General features: G+C 46.2%; 2 protein-coding genes across 2 annotated transcripts in view; both read right to left on the bottom strand.

The window, feature by feature from the left end:
• LOC117809630 (T-complex protein 1 subunit beta-like) overlaps nt 1-3,845 on the bottom strand; it is a 5,674-nt gene extending 1,829 nt beyond the window's left edge. The window contains exons 1-5 of the mRNA XM_034679074.1: nt 3,722-3,845; nt 2,202-2,276; nt 2,050-2,115; nt 1,857-1,968; nt 26-127 (exon numbers count right to left, since the gene is read on the bottom strand). Coding sequence (XP_034534965.1) covers nt 26-127; nt 1,857-1,968; nt 2,050-2,115; nt 2,202-2,276; nt 3,722-3,724 — 358 coding nt within the window. The 5' untranslated portion in view covers nt 3,725-3,845. The remainder of the gene's footprint in view (nt 1-25; nt 128-1,856; nt 1,969-2,049; nt 2,116-2,201; nt 2,277-3,721) is intronic.
• A 6,108-nt stretch (nt 3,846-9,953) lies between these two features.
• Nucleotides 9,954-22,911, bottom strand: LOC117809629 (myelin regulatory factor-like protein; the record flags this gene model as incomplete). Its single annotated transcript, XM_034679073.1, has 20 exons — nt 9,954-10,820; nt 11,263-11,334; nt 12,036-12,147; nt 12,219-12,293; nt 12,439-12,523; nt 12,646-12,693; nt 12,816-12,977; nt 13,063-13,109; nt 13,218-13,286; nt 13,383-13,550; nt 15,142-15,287; nt 15,399-15,508; nt 17,664-17,772; nt 18,007-18,207; nt 18,294-18,387; nt 20,746-20,856; nt 21,209-21,285; nt 21,364-21,559; nt 21,677-21,889; nt 22,485-22,911. Coding segments are annotated over 20 exons (2,615 nt in total), but the record flags the coding sequence as incomplete, so codon positions are not given.
• Between the last annotated feature and the right edge of the window lie 548 nt (nt 22,912-23,459).

Here is a 23,459-nt window from a genome sequence, read left to right as displayed (position 1 = left end):
AAAAAAGCATAGAAGAAGAAACGACGGAGTCTGTGAGGAGAGATCTTTACCCTCAGCAGCTCTGCAGCGAGCACGGTCACCGAGGTCGTCCCGTCTCCCACTTCATCATCCTGGACCTTGGACATGTCTGAGGACAGAGTTCAGACCATCAGAGACAGACTCTACAGAGTTCAGACCTTCAGAGACAGACTCTACAGAGTTCAGACCATCAGAGACAGACTCTACAGAGTTCAGACCATCAGAGACAGACTCTACAGAGTTCAGACCTTCAGAGACAGACTCTACAGAGTTCAGACCATCAGAGACAGACTCTACAGAGTTCAGACCATCAGAGACAGACTCTACAGAGTTCAGACCATCAGAGACTGACTCTACAGAGTTCAGACCATTAGAGACAGACTCTACAGAGTTCAGACCTTCAGAGACAGACTCTACAGAGTTCAGACCATCAGAGACAGACTCTACAGAGTTCAGACCATCAGAGACTGACTCTACAGAGTTCAGACCATTAGAGACAGACTCTACAGAGTTCAGACCATCAGAGACAGACTCTACAGAGTTCAGACCATCAGAGACAGACTCTACAGAGTTCAGACCATCAGAGACTGACTCTACAGAGTTCAGACCATCAGAGACAGACTCTACAGAGTTCAGACCATCAGAGACAGACTCTACAGAGTTCAGACCATTAGAGACAGACTCTACAGAGTTCAGACCTTCAGAGACAGACTCTACAGAGTTCAGACCATCAGAGACAGACTCTACAGAGTTCAGACCATCAGAGACAGACTCTACAGAGTTCAGACCTTCAGAGACGGACTCTACAGAGTTCAGACCATCAGATACAGACTCTACAGAGTTCAGACCATCAGAGACAGACTCTACAGAGTTCAGACCTTCAGAGACGGACTCTACAGAGTTCAGACCATCAGAGACAGACTCTACAGAGTTCAGACCTTCAGAGACGGACTCTACAGAGTTCAGACCATCAGAGACAGACTCTACAGAGTTCAGGCCATCAGAGACGGACTCTACAGAGTTCAGACCATCAGAGACAAACTCTACAGAGTTCAGACCATCAGAGACGGACTCTACAGAGTTCAGACCATCAGAGACTGACTCTACAGGCTTCAGACCTTCAGAGACGGACTCTACAGAGTTCAGACCTTCAGAGACGGACTCTACAGAGTTCAGACCTTCAGAGACGGACTCTACAGAGTTCAGACCATCAGAGACAGACTCTACAGAGTTCAGACCTTCAGAGACGGACTCTACAGAGTTCAGACCATCAGAGACAGACTCTACAGAGTTCAGGCCATCAGAGACAGACTCTACAGAGTTCAGACCATCAGAGACAAACTCTACAGAGTTCAGACCATCAGAGACGGACTCTACAGAGTTCAGACCATCAGAGACTGACTCTACAGGCTTCAGACCTTCAGAGACGGACTCTACAGAGTTCAGACCTTCAGAGACGGACTCTACAGAGTTCAGACCTTCAGAGACGGACTCTACAGAGTTCAGACCTTCAGAGACAGACTCTACAGAGTTCAGACCTTCAGAGACGGACTCTACAGAGTTCAGACCTTCAGAGACAGACTCTACAGAGTTCAGACCTTCGCAGACGGACTCTACAGAGTTCAGACCATCAGAGACGGACTCTACAGAGTTCAGACCATCAGAGACAGACTCTACAGAGTTCAGACCTTCAGAGACAGACTCTACAGAGTTCAGACCTTCGCAGACGGACTCTACAGACCCGAGACCAGGTCATCAAACACAGCTCTAACATCCTCCAGGAGGACTCTCTTTATCAAACCTCATCAGGACTCAGGCCTGACCACAGGGTCACTCACCAACCAGGACTTTGGCGGCCGGGTTGTCGACCCCGATGGCCTTCAGGATGGTCGCTCCATCGTTGGTCACGGTCACTGAACCACCTTTTCCTCCACCCAGCAGGATCTTATCCTGAAACAGGAGAGAGGAAGACGCTCAGAGGCCGCAGAGTTCTTCTTTAAAATCTGTTTTTAGAACCTGACGATGACCTACCATCCCCTTCGGTCCCAGAGTGCTCTTCACCAGATCTCCGATGGCGATGGCTCCCACGAAGGACGACTGCAGAGAACAAACAGGTGAACAGATGTGAGTTCATGTTTCCTCTCCTGGATATGAACGAGGTTTGAATCATGAGAGGAACTCACCAGTCGAGCAGTTTCTGCTTTCTCCTCGTCGGCTCCATGTTTGAAGATGTTGACCGGGGCCATCGATAAGGACGCCTGCAGAGAGACGACCATCAATAACACGACAGAGAGAGGAGACCAGCCCTCATGGAGGGTTCAGTGTTTGAGTTAAACATTAAGTACTTGTGCTGTAAGATGAGGGCTCAGTGAGAAACCCCACAGCGCCCCCTACTGAGCAGTTTAGTGTCCTACTATTGTTCCTCATGTTCCCCAAAGCCCGAGACAGATCGGACTGATGAGCAGCCAGTTTAACACATTAAAAATATAACTGACAGTTTTATATATTATATTTCAGATTTATATAAATGTTTGTTTATTCATGTTGTTTATGGTGAAGCAGCGTTTATTCATTCTGCTCCACATATCTGGAACACACTCCCTGAAAGCTGCAGGTCTGCTCCAACTCTCACCTCTTTAAATCAAAGATTAAGACCTTTTTATTTCCCACTGCCTTCTTATCTTAGATTATTTTAACTCACTTTAAATTAAAATTTTAATGTAATTTTTAATATATTCTAATTTTCCTTTTCTTTTCTGTTTTATTATATTTGTCATTTTAATTGTGTTCTTTTATGCCTGTCTGAATGTTTCCAATGCTGTTAATGTTTTAATGTAAAGCACATTGAGTTACCCTCGTGTGTGAAATGCGCTATACAAATAAAGCTGCCTCGCCTTGTTTTTCTCAGGTTCAGTCTCATCACATGTTGATAAAGAGCTCCATCTTCATCAAGGATTCATTTTATAATCTTTATTATTTATTGATGAGGATCCAGATCAAAGTCAGGTTATTAATAATTTCACAGAGTATTTTAAAATCATAAAACTGTCCGGAAATGGATCTCGTCGTTGACAGTTCTGTCTTTTCCGAGTCTCCCTGAACGCAGCAGCCCCGAAGCCCCGCCCCCGTTCTCCTGGAACCCGCTAGAAGCTTTCATCTAAATGTGTTCATCAGATATTAAAGACTGTATAACCTGCTGTTCATAAAGGAACACAGACTGTACTCAGATATTAAAGATGTTTGATTCTGTGTTTATTGATTTTGTCCTTTTAGTCTCTTTCCTTCATAAAGTCAGTTTCTTCACTGTGACAGACACAAAGCCGAGCTGACAGGCTAACACCATGCTAACCTAGCATGCTAATAGGCTCTGTAAGGAGGACTAAAGGAGCTTAAAGCTTTAACTAACCCTACAAACAGAACTGAAAACATTACTTTATATTAACTTATATAATATCTTCAGTGAGATCTGCTGATACTTAAACTACAGGCTAGCATAGCTTAGCTGTTAGCTGTTCATAACGCCCATGTGCTTCCTGCCGGTTAGCATGAGCTAACATGGAGCTGCAGAGACTTTAGAATCCGGACTCTGGATCTTCAGAGAGATCCAGAGTCTCTCTGAGGTCCTGACTTCATGCAGAGCTGACACCATGAGTCCTAACTGTCTCCATCAGCTCAGAAGAGAAGGAAGAAATGTTAAACTCACCATGATGACTGTGATTCAGGACTGAAGCTGAGCACGCGCACAAGACAAGGGCTGGGCAGGGGGAGTGACGCAATCACGTAAAAACGTGATGCTGCGTTCAGGGTGCAGCATGGAAAACGACCTGCTGCACAGAGAAAATATCAATTATGTTTCCTTATTTTACAATAAAACAGAATCAATTACAAAATAAAGTCCAACCCTGTTTACATTAAATCAGTGATGTAGAGTCAGCTCTGACCACTGATGGACAGAAATCAAGGACATCCTTCATATCTTCTATCTATACTTTACTAAAGTATTATTTATGGAGATTACTTTCACTCCAATATATGAAAACAAATCCTGTACTTTAGAGTCCACAACAGAGTGTCCTCATTATTCTCTACTTCTGCTCTGAAGTCAGCTGATGATGTTCCTGTCCTTTAATCTGATCCAGAGACCTCAGACTGTGTTCATGTAGACCTCCTCATGGGTTAGTCTGTGTAAGGATAAATGTAAATGTTGATTTGCACCTGTAACAGGTCTAACCAGCAGAGGGAGCCCAGTGCATAGAGATGCAGAGTGGAAAGCAACATGAGCTGTAAACAAAGTTCCAGGAGTCACATTGACTGAAGTTAAGTTTATAAAGTTCTGCTCTTCAGGTTTTTAAGTGGTCTTTATTGAACCCCACACACAAACAGAACAGTCAGTGTCTCTGTCATTTCAACACTTTACTCTAAATGTTCAGGTTTCTGTTTCTGGATCCAATAATTCAACACAGGACAACAATCTTCACCTCTGTAGAGTTTTATTCTTATCACAGCACAAAAGGAAACCATTACTGTCAAAGTCTGATATTATATTTATTAAAAAGAATATGTGAAGTCCCGCCCCCTTCATGTCCTCTTCTTCAGGCCCCGCCTCCTGCCTTTGTGATTGACAGCTTGGACAGGAAGGCAGTAGATGTGCATCGGGAACTTCCTAAAGTAACTGTTGACCCACGGTCTGAGGAAGAAACAACACCTGATTTAAAGTTTACTGTTTATCAGTCAGAAGGTCCCTGTGTCCTCCTCCTCTCTCTGACTCCTCCCCTCTCTGACTCCTCCTCTCTCTGACTCCTCTCCTCTCTGACTCCTCCCCATATGACTCCTCCTCTATCTGACTCCTCTCCTCTCTGACTCCTCCCCATATGACTCCTCCTCTATCTGACTCCTCCCAATATGACTCCTCCCCTCTCTGACTCCTCTACTATCTGACTCCTCCCCTCTCTGACTCCTCCCCATATGACTCCTCCTCTATCTGACTCCTCCCCATATGACTCCTCCCCTCTCTGACTCCTCCCCATTTGACTCCTCCTCTATCTGACTCCTCCACGATCTGACTCCTCCCCTCTCTGACTCCTCCTCTATCTGACTCCTCCTCTGTCTGACTCCTCCCCATTTGACTCCTCCTCTATCTGACTCCTCCCCCATAAGACTCCTCCCCTGTCTGACCCCTCCCCCTCTCTGACTTCTTCCCTCTCTGACTCCTCCCCTCTCTGCCTCCTCCCCATTGGACCCCTACCCAGCTTCCTCCCCTATCTGACTCCTCCCCGTCTGACTCCTCCCCTATCTAACTCCTCCCCTGTCTGACTCCTCCCCTCTCTGACTCCTCCACCCTCTGACCCCTCCCCTATCTAACCCCTCCCCTGTCTGACTCCTCCCCCTCTTACTGCTCTCTGTGACTCCTCCCCTCTCTGACTCCCCCCCGTCTGACTCCTCCACACTCTGACTCCTCCCCTATCTAACTCCTCCCCTGTCTGACTCCTCCCCCTCTTCCTCTTCTCTGTCACTCCTCCCCTCTCTGACTCCTACCCCGTCTGACTCCTCCCCTATCTAACTCCTCCCCTGTCTGACTCCTCCCCCTCTTCCTGCTCTCTGTGACTTCTCCCCTCTCTGACTCCTCCACCCTGTGACTCCTCCCCCACCTGACTCCCCCCATCTGACTCTTCCTGCTCTCTGTGACTCTAAATGGGACCATCATCCACTAAATGAACATTGTGATGTGTTGAAGAAGAAACTACAGTCAGACCATAAACTCATCAGTGTTTACTGAGGGAACAAATCAGCTGTTTGAACAACCAGCTGTGTCGCCCCCTTCTGGTCATTAGACGCAGTGCAGGTTCAACTTTTTAAGACCCAAAGCTACAGTCACTTCTATCGCGTCTGTGTGTGTGTGTGTGTGTGTGTGTGTGTGTGTGTGTGTGTGTGTGTGTGTGTGTGTGTATTTACTTGGCGACTCTCTGGCTCAGGCTCAGGTAACTCAGGTTTGCTCTCAGCTGTTTGTTTTCCTGCTGACGGAGGAACTCAGCTACTTGTTGACGCTCCAGGTCCAGACGCAGAGACTCTCTGAGCTCCGCCTCGATCCGACCCAACTGAAAAACCAAAGCCTGTGTCAGATCAGGGAGAGACCGACAGCTACGCTAGGTGAAGACGTGAAGACGATCTTTTAGAGCTCCCCCTGGTGGCTGGTCATGAAGCCTCCTCTGTGTTAAACCTGTTAATTTATTTTACCTCCTCCAGTAAACTCCTGTTGTCCTCCAGCTTCCCCCGCTGCTCCAACTGAGCCAACGACACCGGATCAGAGTTCACTTCCTGTCCCCGAGCCTCAGCCACACCTGGTCTGCCCGACACACCTGGTCTGCCTGCCACACCTGGTCTGCCCGACACACCTGGTCTGCCTGCCACACCTGTCCGCTGCTGCTGGATGATCGGAGGGAGGAAACAGGTGCTGATGGAGAAAGAGAGAGAGATCATGTTTCACTTCACCCTGTTGCAATATTGTCAGGCTGAATCTGTGTCACACACACACACACACACACACACACACACACACACACACACACACACACACACACACACACACACACACACACAGACACACTTTAATGTAAACCAGTTTCCATTCAGATTTGTTTACAGTCGGGTCTGATCGCAGTAACGTATCCCTGAGTCAAGGTCATGCTTCGGTTGAGAGTATCACACACACACACACACACACACACACACACACACACACACACACACACACACACACAGTTATCAGATTGTGGGGCCAGCCTGTTTCCATCCAATGTTTGTTGGTTAATTTTTCTGAATGTTTTATAAATATTTTTATTCTGAATATTTGAAAGTGTGTGAAGAAGTGATCTTTGTTTCATGAGAGACTCTGTGTGTGTGTTCACTCCACATCATCCCTGACCTAACACACAGACACACACATGCTAACAGGCTAACTAGCTCATGATGCAGTGAGAGAATAATAAACGTGTGCAGATTAATATAAACCTTTACCTGAAATGTTAAATTAAAGCAGCAGTTATGATTTAGAGTAACTAAATGAAATGATCTGATCCATAGAAACAGGAAGTGTGAAGGTCTGGAGGGGCGGACTTACCTCTGCTCTCTGCTGACCGTCTCCTCCTGGATCTGAGACAGATGCCGAGCTCCCATCCGGCCCTGAATCACAGAGATTTCATGAGTCAGACTGACCCCCCTGAGAGCGCTCACCTCTCTGTGCGTACTCAAAGTTCCCCCTCTACTGGTCTGTCTCTGCCTCCCTGCTGCTACTTCAGCAGGGAGGCAGTTTCTCTACATCACCAACACAAACACAGGGGGTCAGCTGACTCCTGAGGGACTTTCATTGACTGGATTAATCCCTCAATCTCAAACCCGGACCTGGACCCCAGACGGACTCCTCTCAGGCCGTTTACGTCCCTCTAAAGCAGGTCGGCCAACGCAGGGCCGTAGCATCGCACTAATCTCAGGGTCATGGAAACTACTTCAAACAGGATCTGTTGTTCACCTTCTCAACATGTTAACTTCTTAAACACACACACACACACACACACACACACACACACACACACACACACACACACACACACACACACACACACACACACACACACACACACGTGGCACTGCACGCCCTCTGGGACACACCCACTTAGCCTTACTCCCCCTAGTGGTCAGTCATGGAGGTGCAGGATTTGCAACTTCAGTGTACACAGCTTCTCAGAGTAACACTAACACACACTTCAAGTCACTGCTTTACATCCCTGTGAACCACACACACACACACACACACACACACACACACACACACACACACACACACACACACACACACACACACACACACACACACGCGCAGAGGATAGAGTTTCAGTTAATTACACGTTCTTTGAGGTCCGGAGGAGAGAGACAGACAAGTTCCCCTGTTTCCTTGGTGACAGGAGACATGTGTCCGTCAGCCCTGACCTGACAGACGACACCGCTGAACACACACACACACCGTACACACACACCGTACACACACACACACACACACACACACTCACACACACACACACACACACTCACACACACACACACACACACACTCACACACACACACACACACACACACACACACACACACACACACACACACACACACTCACACACACACACACACACACACACACACACACTCACACGCGGTCAGCTGAGTAGAGATTAGTTACCTGTGTCAGCTCAGGAACACTACCCGGGGTTTTGTGTGGTCAGGATTAACAGACTCAGAGACCGGGTCTTCAGGACCTGAGGTCATTCTGTAAACTCTGCGGAGCGTCTCAGAAACACCAAACACAGATCGATTCTCACCCTGAAGAAGTTCCCTCTGAGTGACTCTGACAGCAGGAGGAGATATCAAACAACCTGAGCACGAACAGGAAGTGACACACAGAGAGGATTCTACTTTGTCCACAGGGGGCGCCAAAGAGACTCAAACGCAGAGTTACTCATGGTAGCTTTAAACTCCTGATGGAAAGCAGGATTTATAAAAATGAATGATGTTTAACATTTAAATAAATCAGCTGTAGTCCGACAGCCTCTGAAGGACGCAGACAAAGCTCCCAGCGGTTAGCGGTTAGCGGTTAGCGGTTAGCGGTTTAACGCCTGGCAGAGTCTCCTTCCCTGCGTGTTTCCTTCGTTTAAAACCCGATCAGCTCTTCAGAGGTTCTGCAGAGCGGACTGTGTAAGCCTCCTGAAACACCGGTGGACCAGTTTCACTACGAACTAGAACCAAAGCACTTTAACAAAGTCCTTCAGATCCTACCTCCAGGTAAATATCAGTTTAATGAGACCCCCTGAGGTGAGTCCAGACCCCCTGAGTTAAAGAGGTTTAACGTGAACGTACTCACCGTCTGCTGGACCTCCATCTCTCCGAGTTCAGAGACACTTTACCTTCCTCCCTGCAGCGGAGACGTTTCACTCAGACACCTAATTAGTTTGGTGTTTCCACCTGAATTAGTAATCAGTGTGTGTGTGTGTGTGTGTGTGTGTGTGTGTGTGTGTGTGTGTGAGTGTGTGAGTGTGTGACTACAGCTGAGGGAGTTGACATTTTAAGAGAACTGTTTTCTTAAAAGTTCAAACTGAGGTGTTATTATGTTCAGTGTTTTAAGGACTGGTGTTCTCTGACGATGATTTGTCCTCACTCTGAGTTTAAACTCTTTTAAAGTTAAAGTTTAAAATCTCCCCCTGACCCTGTCCCTGACCCTGTCCCTGTCCCTGACCCTGTCCCTGTCCCTGACCCTGTCCCTGTCCCTGACCCTGACCCTTAACATCAGGGCAAAACACTGATTAAGACTTTAATCAATTCAACCTGAGAGATCAATGAACCTGATCCACGAGCTGATCCTCACAGATCTGTGACTCAGACTTAATATTATAATTAAATCAACATTAAATAAACTTTAAATTAATATCAGACCAACATGATAAACCTTGTGAACATGTTTATTAGTTTTCATCACGTACAGCAGGTCTCAGTCACGATCAGTTCAGCACACATTGGAACAGTTTCACATTCAGACTTTAGTAACGGTCAACAGGCAGACACTCCTCCTCCTCTTCCTCCTCCTCCTCCTCCTCTTCCTCCTCCTCCTCCTTCTCTTCCTCCTTCTCCTCCTCTTCCTCCTCCTTCTCCTCCTTCTCCTCCTCTTCCTCCTCCTTCTCCTCCTCCTCCTCCTCCTCCTCCTCCTCCTCCTCCTCCTCCTCCTCCTCCTCCTCCTCCTTCTCTTCCTCCTTCTCCTCCTCTTCCTCTTCCTCCTCCTCCTTCTCTTCCTCCTCCTCCTTCTCTTCCTCCTCCTCCTCTTCCTCCTCCTCCTCCTCCTCTTCCTCCTCCTCCTTCTCTTCCTCCTCCTCCTTCTCTTCCTCCTCCTCCTCCTCCTCCTCCTCTTCTTCCATCTCTTATTCGTCTCACGGTGTCAGATCATTTCTCTTTTAACAGAGTCACACGTCTTTCATTTAAAACAGAGACACCTTCAAACTCTCCTGATGAATCAAACGTTCAGATTGACATAAACACAGACTCTCATTTAACCCCTCACACTCTGTGTCAGACTGAGATCATAACCAACACTGTGGAAACTCAATAACTGAAGAGAACTCTTTATAAACTCAGACTGTCCAAACTCATGAACTGGATCTGGATCATGAAGGTCTTGTCCCGTTTGGACGGTGGCGTTTGACTGTAAGCTGAATTTGTGGAACTGAATCTCTGAGGAGTGATGAACTGGTGAATGATTGGAGGAACTGAATCTCTGAGGAGTGATGAACTGGTGAATGATTGGAGCTGAATCTCTGAGGAGTGATGAACTGGTGAATGATTGGAGCTGAATCTCTGAGGAGTGATGAACTGGTGAATGATTGGAGCTGAATCTCTGAGGAGTGATGAACTGGTGAATGATTGGAGCTGAATCTCTGAGGAGTGATGAACTGGTGAATGATTGGAGCTGAAGCGTGTTCCTCTTTCTTAAGGTCTTCATTAGTTTGTCTCGTTACAAACGTTAAATCATGAGACTGAAAGAGTTAAAATAAGAAATCTGATCTCTGAATCTTCTTCTGCTGAGACCCAAAAACAAAAGTGACAAACATCAAAATAAAAACATGTTAGTGAGAAGAAGAAGAAGAAGAAGTGATCGATGGTGAAATAATTTAACAGTCTACAGCTCTGTGCAGTGTCTGTAGAAGTGGAAGAAGTAATCAGTGAAGAGCGCCCCCGCGTAGTGATGGTCAGTACTGCAGTCTGCCTGACCCTGAGGAGAGAGACACGATCAGAGACCTGCTTCAATATCATGTCCTGCTCTAAGCTCATTTGTTCCTGCTCTAAGCTCATTTGTTCATGCTCTAAGCTCATTTGTTCCTGCTCTAAGCTCATTGGTTCATGCTCTAAGCTCATTGGTTCCTCCTCTAAACTCATTGATTCATGCTCTAAGCTCAATGGTTCCTGCTCTAAGCTCATTGGTTCCTGCTCTAAGCTCATTGGTTCCTGCTCTAAACTCATTGGTTCCTCCTCTAAACTCATTGATTCATGCTCTAAGCTCATTGGTTCCTGCTCTAAGCTCATTGGTTCTTCCTCTAAACTCATTGATTCATGCTCTAAGCTCAATGGTTCCTGCTCTAAGCTCATTGGTTCCTGCTCTAAGCTCATTGGTTCCTGCTCTAAGCTCATTGAATTGATGGATGTGCGTCTCTTACAGCGACGGCGGAGCGAAAGTGATAGGAGCTTCGGTGAAGTCGAGCCACGTGAAGAGGCCACTCGTGTTCTCCCTGCAGAGACACAAAAACATGAATCATCCTTTCAGTGTGAAGACGTCCTGAACGAGTCTCTGTGGATTCAACTTTGATTTAAAGCTTCACTTATAACCCTGATTAGCGTTAGCTTAGCTTAACGAGACGTCGTCATGACGAGAGGGAAACCCCGAAACTCCATCATCCATCAGTTTCACAAACACTCCCTGCATCAGTAACCATCATAAGTAACCATGACGATGTTCAAGCAAGTGTGGATTTACCTCTGACAGCTGTCATGTTTGATATGGTCTCACATGTCTCACATGTCTCACGTGTCTCCTGTGTCTCATGTGTCTCATGTGTCTCATGTGTCTCCTGTGTCTCATGTGTCTCCTGTGTCTCCTGTGTCTCATGTGTCTCACGTGTCTCATGTGTCTCCTGTGTCTCATGTGTCTCCTGTGTCTCCTGTGTCTCATGTGTCTCACGTGTCTCATGTGTCTCATGTGTCTCATGTGTCTCCTGTGTCTCATGTGTCTCATGTGTCTCATGTGTCTCATGTGTCTCACGTGTCTCATGTGTCTCCTGTGTCTCATGTGTCTCATGTGTCTCATGTGTCTCCTGTGTCTCCTGTGTCTCATGTGTCTCATGTGTCTCATGTGTCTCCTGTGTCTCATGTGTCTCATGTGTCTCATGTGTCTCATGTGTCTCCTGTGTCTCATGTGTCTCATGTGTCTCACCTGTGTGTCGGTCGAGTATCTGCTCCCTGAGACTGAGGTGACCTCCATGACAGCAGAGCAGGACGCGGACTCATCGAAGCTGCAGAGATGAACCACCAGCAGCTCCGTAGAACTACAGAGACATGGATGAGGTTAAGTTGAGGACAGACGTGAGAGAGGACGTCTCTGACTGAGATCACTCACTTCATGATGAGCGTGACTCTCATGTTGACGGGAACAAACTGGCTGATGGGAACTCTGAAGACGTATCGACCCGGCCTGAAAGAGAGACCCAGTTTGTGTTCCTGAACTTAAGGAGCTTCAACGTGTCCTCAGAACTTCATTAAGGCTCTGACCTTAATGAATTTATATATTAATATAATATATAAATATATATTAAGATATTCCTTCCTCCTGTACTCACCCACATTCATCCCTCAGACAGTATTTACTGTCGATCAGCTGCTCGCTCTCTTTGATCATGAAGGTCTGGATGGTGGTGTTTGTCCCTGAATCACAACAACAACAACAATAATATAATAATAATATACACACATATATATATATATATATATATATATATATATATTATAGTTATAGGATTGAATAATATAGAACACTACACACTCACAGTCTCTGGCACTTTTCAGCATCTGATAAAGTCTTTCTCTTCTTTTTTCTGTGGAGCAAAAATCAACAAATATTAAAGTGTCAGAGGGTCAATCTAAAATATATGTATATATATATATATGTTTATGTACATACACAAACATATATACAGGTTATATATTGTGCTGTTACCGGTTATATTAGAGTTCTCTTCTAAAGCTGATTCAGTGGAGGTTGTGTTGGACTCAGTGCTGCTCCCTGCTGGTGGAGGGCAGCAGTACACCTGATCACAGTACAGCAGGTCACAGAAGTCCACGTGAGGGGGCCAGGGCCCGGGCGGCGTGGTCGGGGGTTCTGGCAGAGAGCAGAGGGAGCTGCTGTTAACCTGAGTGTGTGTGTGTGTGTGTGTGTGTGTGTGTGTGTGTGAGAGAGAGCTCACCTGTGCTGCTCCAGGCGGTGGCCGATGGTGGAACCACGCTGCCGTTACTGAGAGATAATCAGAATAAATGAGTGATAAATATTTCCACGCCCCTGAAGATAAAAGTGGGCGTCGTCCTCGGCGTTCATAAAACCATAAAGGAGTCGGGGACTGACCTGAGGCCGGGGTACGCGTCAGAGTCCTCCTTAATATTCACTAGATACAGAGCGGTGATGGAGATGACGCTGCACAGAACCATGAATGTTTTTATCAACACGTCAGTTCACACCACTTCATGTTTACATTCAGAGAGAACAGGAAGTGATGTCACGACGACTCACCAGAACGCCATGGTGGTCAGGAGGGCGAAGACGCTGGCCTGGAAGAACCTGTGCTGCAGACAGTGGCTGTACCTGCGACGCCAGCCTGTTTGACCTTTGACCTTTGACCCGCTCTTACATGATTCAGGACTCGGAGCCGTCGGCACACTGCTGTGCTTCCCCGGCTTCCTGCGGGAGGAAACAACACGAGAGTTACTTCCTGTTCCCCGAAACTGACGAGTCACAAACTGACGAGTCTGACTGTAAAGATGGACGGTGTATCTCCACCCTCTCTGCACAAAGGTGAAGCCAAACCCCGGTGCAGTGGAGGTCGGCTGGTGGAGCTGCAGCCAGCCAGCAGAGGGCATTCTGGGTACTTTGGCTTCACCTTTGGGGATGTCACGATGTCCAGTTTTTATTCAGTTCACTTTATTAACTTTATTCATTAATAATCATTAATATTTATTTATTAATAATCATTAATATTTATTTATTAATAATCATTAATATTTATTTATTAATAATCATTAATATTTATTCATTAATAATCATTAATATTTATTCATTAATAATCATTAATATTTATTTATTAATAATCATTAATATTTATTTATTAATAATCATTAATATTTATTTATTAATAATCATTAATATTTATTTATTAATAATCATTAATATGTATTTATTAATAATCATTAATATGTATTTATTAATAATCATTAATATTTATTCATTAATAATCATTAATATTTATTTATTAATAATCATTAATATGTATTTATTAATAATCATTAATATGTATTTATTAATAATCATTAATATTTATTTATTAATAATCATTAATATTTATTTATTAATAATCATTAATATGTATTTATTAATAATCATTAATATTTATTCATTAATAATCATTAATATTTATTTATTAACGCAGACGAGAGGCCGATCTACGCCCGGCACACGGCGAGGTTAAAGAGTCTTTCCCTCCCGCTGCTCTGACTTCACTCACTCCGTCCTCAGCAGCCTTCACACCGCTGGCCTTGAACTTTCATAAACATGGACACACTGATAACACAGTGATACAGATATTATGCAACACACACACAAACACACACTCAGGCTCTCTCGCACTCACACACACACACACACACACACACACACACACACACACACACACACACTCTCTCTCTCACACACACACACACAGAAACACAGTTGATCTGTATTTTTCCACGGCGCTGTTTACTGACAGACGCTGAGGTCTCACTAAAGATTATTATGGTCTGTTTCACACTTTCGATATGAAACCAACTTTCCTTCAACTTTAACTTTTCAGAACCAGCCGCTCTCTCACGGTGACATGTGTCTCTGGGAACAATGGCGGACTTCTCTGTCGGCGCCATGATCAAAGACGGACTTCTGGAACTCTCTTTGATCTCAGAGTTCTAGAACCCTCCGATCATTTCTGATGCGTTCCAGGAAGTCAGGAAATCTGAGCGCTGGTTGTCTGTAGTGTTTTATTGAAGTAAATAAAGTATGGTCAGATAAACGAGGACAGACGTTCTGACTGTGTTGGACTGTGTTCCGCCTGCTTCAGCTCTTTCTCCTGCTTACACCAAAGCATGCTGATACCTGACTCAACCGTACTACCAACAGAAACCAGTTCAGAACACTTCTGAGAACAAAGTCTGGTGGTCCAGTCCCCGGTGTAGAGGTATTCATTAAGACCCTGTAATGTTGTAAGGAGTTGGATAATGAAAGGGTTAATATCTAAAGGTACCCGGTGGAGCGCAGGCTGCCCGTCAGGCTCTTCAGCTTGGCCAGTCTGCGGTTCCAGCCCTCCAGCTCATTGATCCGAGTCTCCAGGTTGTCTGTGAGCTTGGACAGCTGCTGCACCGCCCCAACGTTCTCCATGAAGATTTGCTCCTGGAGGAGGAAGGAGGGTTATTTTAACAAATCCCTTTCACTGTTTGAAGTAAATCTGGGGTTACAGTCCAGAAGGACTCGAAGGACGGGGACTGAAAGAGGAGGCTTCACCTTATCCACCATCAGGAAGTTCTGAATCTTCTCTCCGTCTGAACAGCTGACGTCTCCGACCTCCTTCACAGCTGACGGCAGCAACTCCTTCACCTCCTGAGCGATGATACCTGAGATATCAAGGTGAGTGAATACATGTAAACAACATGCTAACACTAACAAGGCCACGCCCACCTGCTGAGCGATGATACCTGAAATATCAAGGTGAGTGAATACATGTAAACAACACGCTAACACTAACAAGGCCACGCCCACCTGCTGAGCGATGATACCTGAGATATCAAGGTGAGTGAATACATGTAAACAACACGCTAACACTAACAAGGCCACACCCACCTGCTGAGCGATGATACCTGAAATATCAAGGTGAGTGAATACATGTAAACAACATGCTAACACTAACAAGGCCACGCCCACCTGCTGAGCGATGATACCTGAAATATCAAGGTGAGTGAATACATGTAAACAACACGCTAACACTAACAAGGCCATGCCCACCTGCTGAGCGATGATACCTGAGATATCAAGGTGAGTGAATACATGTAAACAACATGCTAACACTAACAAGGCCACGCCCACCTCCTGAGCGATGATACCTGAGATATCAAGGTGAGTGAATACATGTAAACAACACGCTAACACTAACAAGGCCACGCCCACCTGCTGAGCGATGATACCTGAAATATCAAGGTGAGTGAATACATGTAAACAACACGCTAACACTAACAAGGCCACGCCCACCTGCTGAGCGATGATACCTGAAATATCAAGGTGAGTGAATACATGTAAACAACACGCTAACACTAACAAGGCCACGCCCACCTGCTGAGCGATGATACCTGAGATATCAAGGTGAGTGAATACATGTAAACAACATGCTAACACTAACAAGGTCACGCCCACCTGCTGAGCGATGATACCTGAGATATCAAGGTGAGTGAATACATGTAAACAACACGCTAACACTAACAAGGCCACGCCCACCTGCTGAGCGATGATACCTGAGATATCAAGGTGAGTGAATACATGTAAACAACACGCTAACACTAACAAGGCCACGCCCACCTCCTGAGCGATGATACCTGAAATATCAAGGTGAGTGAATACATGTAAACAACACGCTAACACTAACAAGGCCACGCCCACCTGCTGAGCGATGATACCTGAAATATCAAGGTGAGGAAAAACATGTAAACAACACGCTAACACTAACAAGGCCACGCCCACCTGCTGAGCGATGATACCTGAAATATCAAGGTGAGTGAATACATGTAAACAACACGCTAACACTAACAAGGCCACGCCCACCTGCTGAGCGATGATACCTGAGATATCAAGGTGAGTGAATACATGTAAACAACACGCTAACACTAACAAGGTCACGCCCACCTGCTGAGGAAACATCTGAAATGTCCCAGAGCCAATAATCAGAATAGTGACAGAACAGGTGGGAGGGGTCAGTTACCTGTCTAGTTGGTATGGTCAGTTACCTGTCTGGTGGGCGTGGTCAGTTACCTGTGTGGTGGGCGTGGTCAGTTACCTGTGTGGTGGGCGTGGTCAGTTACCTGTCTATGTGGTATGGTCAGTTACCTGTGTGGTGGGCGTGGTCAGTTACCTGTGTGGTGGGCGTGGTCAGTTACCTGTCTGGTGGGCGTGATCAGTTACCTGTGTGGTGGGCGTGGTCAGTTACCTGTGTGGTGGGCGTGGTCAGATACCTGTGTGGTGGGCGTGGTCAGTTACCTGTCTGGTGGGCGTGATCAGTTACCTGTGTGGTGGGCGTGGTCAGTTACCTGTGTGGTGGGCGTGGTCAGTTACCTGTGTGGTGGGCGTGGTCAGTTACCTGTGTGGTGGGTGTGATCCGTTACCTGTGTGGTGGGCGTGGTCAGTTACCTGTGTGGTGGGCGTGGTCAGTTACCTGTGTGGTGGGCGTGGTCAGTTACCTGTCTGGTGGGCGTGATCAGTTACCTGTGTGGTGGGCGTGGTCAGTTACCTGTGTGGTGGGCGTGGTCAGTTACCTGTGTGGTGGGCGTGGTCAGTTACCTGTCTATGTGGTATGGTCAGTTACCTGTGTGGTGGGCGTGGTCAGTTACCTGTGTGGTGGGCGTGGTCAGTTACCTGTCTGGTGGGCGTGATCAGTTACCTGTGTGGTGGGCGTGGTCAGTTACCTGTCTAGTTGGTATGGTCAGTTACCTGTCTGGTGGGCGTGATCAGTTACCTGTGTGGTGGGCGTGGTCAGTTACCTGTGTGGTGGGCGTGGTCAGTTACCTGTGTGGTGGGCGTGGTCTATCCCCATGGTAGACGCGAACTCTGGTTTGTAGTCGAACTCGACGATCCTCATCTGCGTGATTCTCTTGAGCTGCTGCTCGGAGTCGACCTGAGAGTGAACTCTGAGGTGAGTTTAACGTGGTCGTGTAAGGGGGAGGGGCTTAAACAGCGTTTTAACGTGGTCGTGTATGGGGGAGGGGCTTAAACAGCGTTTTAACGTGGTCGTGTATGGGGGAGGGGCTTAAACAGCATTTTAATGTGGTCATGTAAGGGGGAGGGGTTTAAACAGCGTTTTAACATGTTCATGTAAGGGGGAGGGGCTTAAACGGCGTGCTCGTCTTACCTCTTGTATGTTTTGTTTTGCACGCCGGTCAGACGGCTGGATGATGGCGCCCATCACCTTGGCGTTTCCGCAGACGACTAACGCCTCATCGGGGGAGTCGGTGTTAATCCCAACTCGACCTTGACAAACTATGGCGTCCTGCACCGTCCCTCGCTGCCACAAGGAGTCCCCTTCCGTCTCAAACTGACCCGGGTTAGACGCCTGTGGAGGGAAACACGAAGGATTCATTCCCACGCTCTGCTGGGGATCGGATTCTACCGATCAATCGGAACTTTAAAAGTTCTCACCCTGACGATGATTCTCTCCGACACAAGAGCCGTCAGGAGGAACGCCTCTTCGCCGCCGACCGAGGCGTAAAGACCGACCACCATCTGGAAATATCTACGAACAAACGCAGCAGTGAGATATCTACGAACTGACGTCTACGAACAAACATCTACGAACAAATATCTACGAACTGACGTCTACGAACAAACATCTACGAACAAATATCTACAAACTGACGTCTACGAACAAACATCTACGAACTGACGTCTGCGAACAAACATCTACGAACTGACGTCTACGAACAAACATCTACGAACAAATATCTACGAACTGACGTCTACGAACAAACATCTACGAACTGACGTCTACGAACAAATATCTACAAACTGACGTCTACGAACAAACATCTACGAACAAATATCTACGAACTGACGTCTACGAACAAACATCTACAAACAAACGTCTACGAACTGACGTCTATGAACAAACATCTACGAACAAATATCTACGAACTGACGTCTATGAACAAACATCTACGAACAAATATCTACGAACAAATATCTACAAACAAATATCTACGAACAAATATCTACGAACAAATATCTACAAACAAATATCTACGAACAAATATCTACAAACAAATATCTACGAACAAATATCTACAAACAAATATCTACGAACAAACATCTACGAACAAACATCTACGAACAAACATCTACGAACAAACATCTACGAACAAATATCTACGAACAAATATCTAAGAACTGACGTCTACGAACAAACATCTACGAACAAACATCTACGAACAAATATCTACGAACTGACGTCTACGAACAAACATCTACGAACAAATATCTACGAACTGACGTCTACGAACAAACATCTACGAACAAAAATCTACGAACAAATATCTACGAACTGACGTCTACGAACAAACATCTACGAACAAATATCTACGAACAAATATCTACGAACTGACGTCTACGAACAAACATCTACGAACAAATATCTACGAACTGACGTCTACGAACAAACATCTACGAACAAATATCTACGAACAAATATCTACAAACTGACGTCTACGAACAAACATCTACGAACAAACATCTACGAACAAATATCTACGAACAAATATCTACAAACTGACGTCTACGAACAAACATCTACGAACAAATATCTACGAACAAATATCTACAAACTGACGTCTGCGAACAAACATCTACGAACAAATATCTACGAACTGACGTCTACGAACAAATATCTACAAACAAACGTCTACGAACTGACGTCTATGAACAAACATCTACGAACAAATATCTACGAACAAATATCTACAAACAAATATCTACGAACAAATATCTACGAACAAATATCTACAAACTGACGTCTACAAACAAATATCTACGAACAAACATCTACGAACAAACATCTACGAACAAACATCTACGAACAAACATCTACGAACAAATATCTAAGAACTGACGTCTACGAACAAATGTCTACGAACAAACATCTACGAACAAATATCTACGAACAAATAACTACGAACAAACATCTACGAACAAATATCTAAGAACTGACGTCTACGAACAAACATCTACGAACAAATGTCTACGAACAAACATCTACGAACAAATATCTAAGAACAAACATCTACGAACAAACATCTACGAACAAATATCTACGAACAAATATCTACGAACAAATATCTAAGAACAAATATCTACGAACAAACATCTACGAACAAACATCTACGAACAAATATCTACGAACAAACATCTACGAACAAACATCTACGAACAAACATCTACGAACAAATATCTACGAACAAATATCTACGAACAAATATCTACGAACAAATATCTACGAACAAATATCTACAAACAAACATCTACGAACAAATAACTACAAACAAATATCTACGAACAAACATCTACGAACAAATATCTACGAACAAATAACTACAAACAAATATCTACGAACAAATATCTACGAACAAATATCTACGAACAAATATCTACGAACAAATATCTACGAACAAACATCTACGAACAAACATCTACGAACAAATATCTACGAACTGACGTCTACGAACAAATATCTACGAATAAATATCTACGAACAAATATCTAAGAACTGACGTCTACGAACAAATATCTACGAACAAACATCTACGAACAAACATCTACGAACAAATATCTACGAACAAATATCTACGAACAAATATCTACGAACAAATATCTACGAACAAACATCTACGAACAAATATCTACGAACAAACATCTACGAACAAATATCTACGAACAAATATCTACGAACAAACATCTACGAACAAATATCTACGAACAAATATCTACGAACAAACGCAGCAGTGAGCAGAGTTATCTACGTGCTAACACTCTGAGCAGCTAGCTAGCTAGCTCGGACCGTATGAATCAGTTTTTGAGGGATTAAAGGGGACCGGTCTCGTACCTCTGGTCAGGGTTCGGTTTTCCTTTCTTCCTCATGTTGTTGGACGTGGTCTCGTTGAAGTGCAGGCGGCCGAGTGTTACTTTGGTGATTTTGCCTCCAGGCAGGCTGACCCTGGAGGACCATGAAGTATCATCGTTATAAACGTTGTCACTGAAGCAGAAACCCTGTTCCTGGTCTAAGTTTTGGGCCTCAATGGTGGACTTTGACTTGGACTTGGACTAACGGGGTATCTGGTTTCAAAGGTCTGGTGTTTGGGCTCACGAGGGAAACACAACAAACATGGTGAGGCCAGAAACTGGTGAACATTAGACATGAAGATAGGAACTGGATTGGTTCCACATGGATCCTTGGTGGAACCCTTCTTGTTGGGCCTCCAAAGAGGCTGACAAAGACACTACCAAAGATCTAGCTGGGTGAAAACCTGGTCTGGGCGGTATGTAGGGGTTCTTCCTCTGTTACTTACCGGACTGGGTGGAAGGGCTTCTTGCTGCGGTCGGGCTGCGACTGCTCGATGGTCACCTGGTGGCTCGGAGACTCCAGCTGAAGGGGGACAGAGGGACACACTGAACTCACGGACTTCTCTGATCCCTCACAGAAGGTTCAGAGTCTAGTACACACCTTGATCCCAAACACCTTTATCAGGAAGTGGTCTACTCGCTGAGGTCCACTTGGCGTTCTGACATGCTGAGGTTCTGCAGCGACCCCGATGTGAACAGTGACCTGGAAGTGGTTCTTCTTCTGGCAGACGAAGGCCTCGTCTGCCCCGGAGTAGATGAATCCTTTATCTGTGTCCACGTGGTACGCAGGGGGAGACCTGTCCAAGGGGAAGAACTGATGTTAGAAGGACTGATCCGGTTCAGGTGTCGGGGGACGGATGGTGAGAACCGTTAGACCATCAGAGTCCAAATAAAGGTAATGGTTCTGTACTCACACTGTCTGGTAGCTGCCGTTGTATAAGGTGCTCCATTGTTCCGGGTTGTACTGATCCCAGGTCAGCAGCTGGTTCAGCCCCAAACCCAGTCCACCACCTGAACCATTCCCAACAGCGCCCCCAAGAGTCCCGTCACCTTCACTGTAGGACGCCTCGATCCCAGCCGAGGGTTCATCAGACTCAGACCTCCTCCGTTTCTTTGAGTCCGGGGGGCTGAGGGAGAGTCAGAACCAGAGTCACAACCACAGAGTCAGAACCACAGGATCAGAACCAGAGTCAGAACCAGAGTCAGAACCAAAGAGTCAGAACCACAGGATCAGAACCAGAGTCAGAACCAGAGTCAGAACCACAGAGTCAGAACCACAGGGACAGAACCACAGAGTCAGAACCACAGAGTCAGAACCACAGGGTCAGAACCACAGAGCCAGAACCACAGAGTCAGAACCACAGGGTCAGAACCAGAGAGTCAGAACCAGAGAGTCAGAACCAGAGAGTCAGAACCACAGTCAGAACCAAAGTCAGAACCAGAGAGTCAGAACCAGAGAGTCAGAACCACAGTCAGAACCAAAGTCAGAACCAAAGTCAGAACCAGAGAGTCAGAACCAGAGAGTCAGAGCCATAGTCAGAACAGAAGAGTCAGAACCCCAGAGTCAGAACAGAAGAGTCAGAACCCCAGAGCGAGAACCCTAGAGTCAGATCCACAGAGACAGATCCACAGAGTCAGAACCCCAGAGTCAGAATCCCAGGGTCAGAACAGAGTCCAGGTATGTGGATTCTCAGTTTGGAGTCTGATTCTGAAGATGCTCACCAGGTATGTTCTGTAGAGGCGTAGCCAAGCCGTGCTGAGCAGGCTGAATGGGGCGTGGCTATATTTGGGACTTGACCCGGACCAGCACAGGGTGTGGGATGAGTGTTCATGTGGGGCTCTGGAGGGGACGGGGGCGTGGGCGGCGTGTAAACATGCGAGCAGCTGTCGGGGCTGGGGTAATGTGTGTGTTCTGGTGAGTGGTGTGCAGGTCTGTGGACCGGACCAGGTGAGGTCCCAGACTTGATGTAAGTGTTTGTGAGGCCCAAACGGCGGAGGTGATTGTGGGTCAGCTGCTCGTGTTGGGCCAGGATGGAGTCCTGATCCTTAAAGCGACAGGACGACGAGGGGACAGCATGCTGGGTCGGGGGAAAACCGTCCTGTGGCGTCGGCTGGTTGAACCAGTACGGAGGCTCGGGGAGGAAGTCTGCTAAACCAAGAAGAAGAAGAAGAGAACATCAGCATAACTTAGAATCAGAGTCCACTACAGACGCAGGAACAGGAGCAGGAACAGGAACAGGAACAGGAGCAGGAGCAGGAACAGGAGCAGGAACAGGAACAGGAACAGGAACAGGAACACGAACAGGAGCAGGAGCAGGAACAGGAGCAGGAACAGGAACAGGAACAGGAGCAGGAGCAGGAGCAGGAACAGGAGTAGGAACAGGAACAGGAGCAGGAGCAGGAACAGGAACAGGAGCAGGAACAGGAAGAGGAGCAGGAGCAGGAACAGGAGCAGGAACAGGAGTAGGAACAGGAGCAGGAACAGGAGCAGGAGCAGGAACAGCAGCAGGAACAGGAACAGGAGCAGGAGCAGGAGCAGGAGCAGGAGCAGGAGCAGGAACAGGAACAGGAGCAGGAGCAAGAACAGGAGCAGGAACAGGAGCAGGAACAGGAGCAGGAACAGGAAAAGGAACAGGAACAGAACAGAACAGGAACAGGAGCAGGAACAGGAACAGGAACAGGAACAGAAATAGGAAC

The sequence above is a fragment of the Notolabrus celidotus genome, unplaced genomic scaffold (assembly GCF_009762535.1).
Source record: "Notolabrus celidotus isolate fNotCel1 unplaced genomic scaffold, fNotCel1.pri scaffold_311_arrow_ctg1, whole genome shotgun sequence".
Lineage (NCBI taxonomy): Eukaryota > Metazoa > Chordata > Actinopteri > Labriformes > Labridae > Notolabrus > Notolabrus celidotus.
This window is presented reverse-complemented; position numbering and strand designations above follow the sequence as displayed.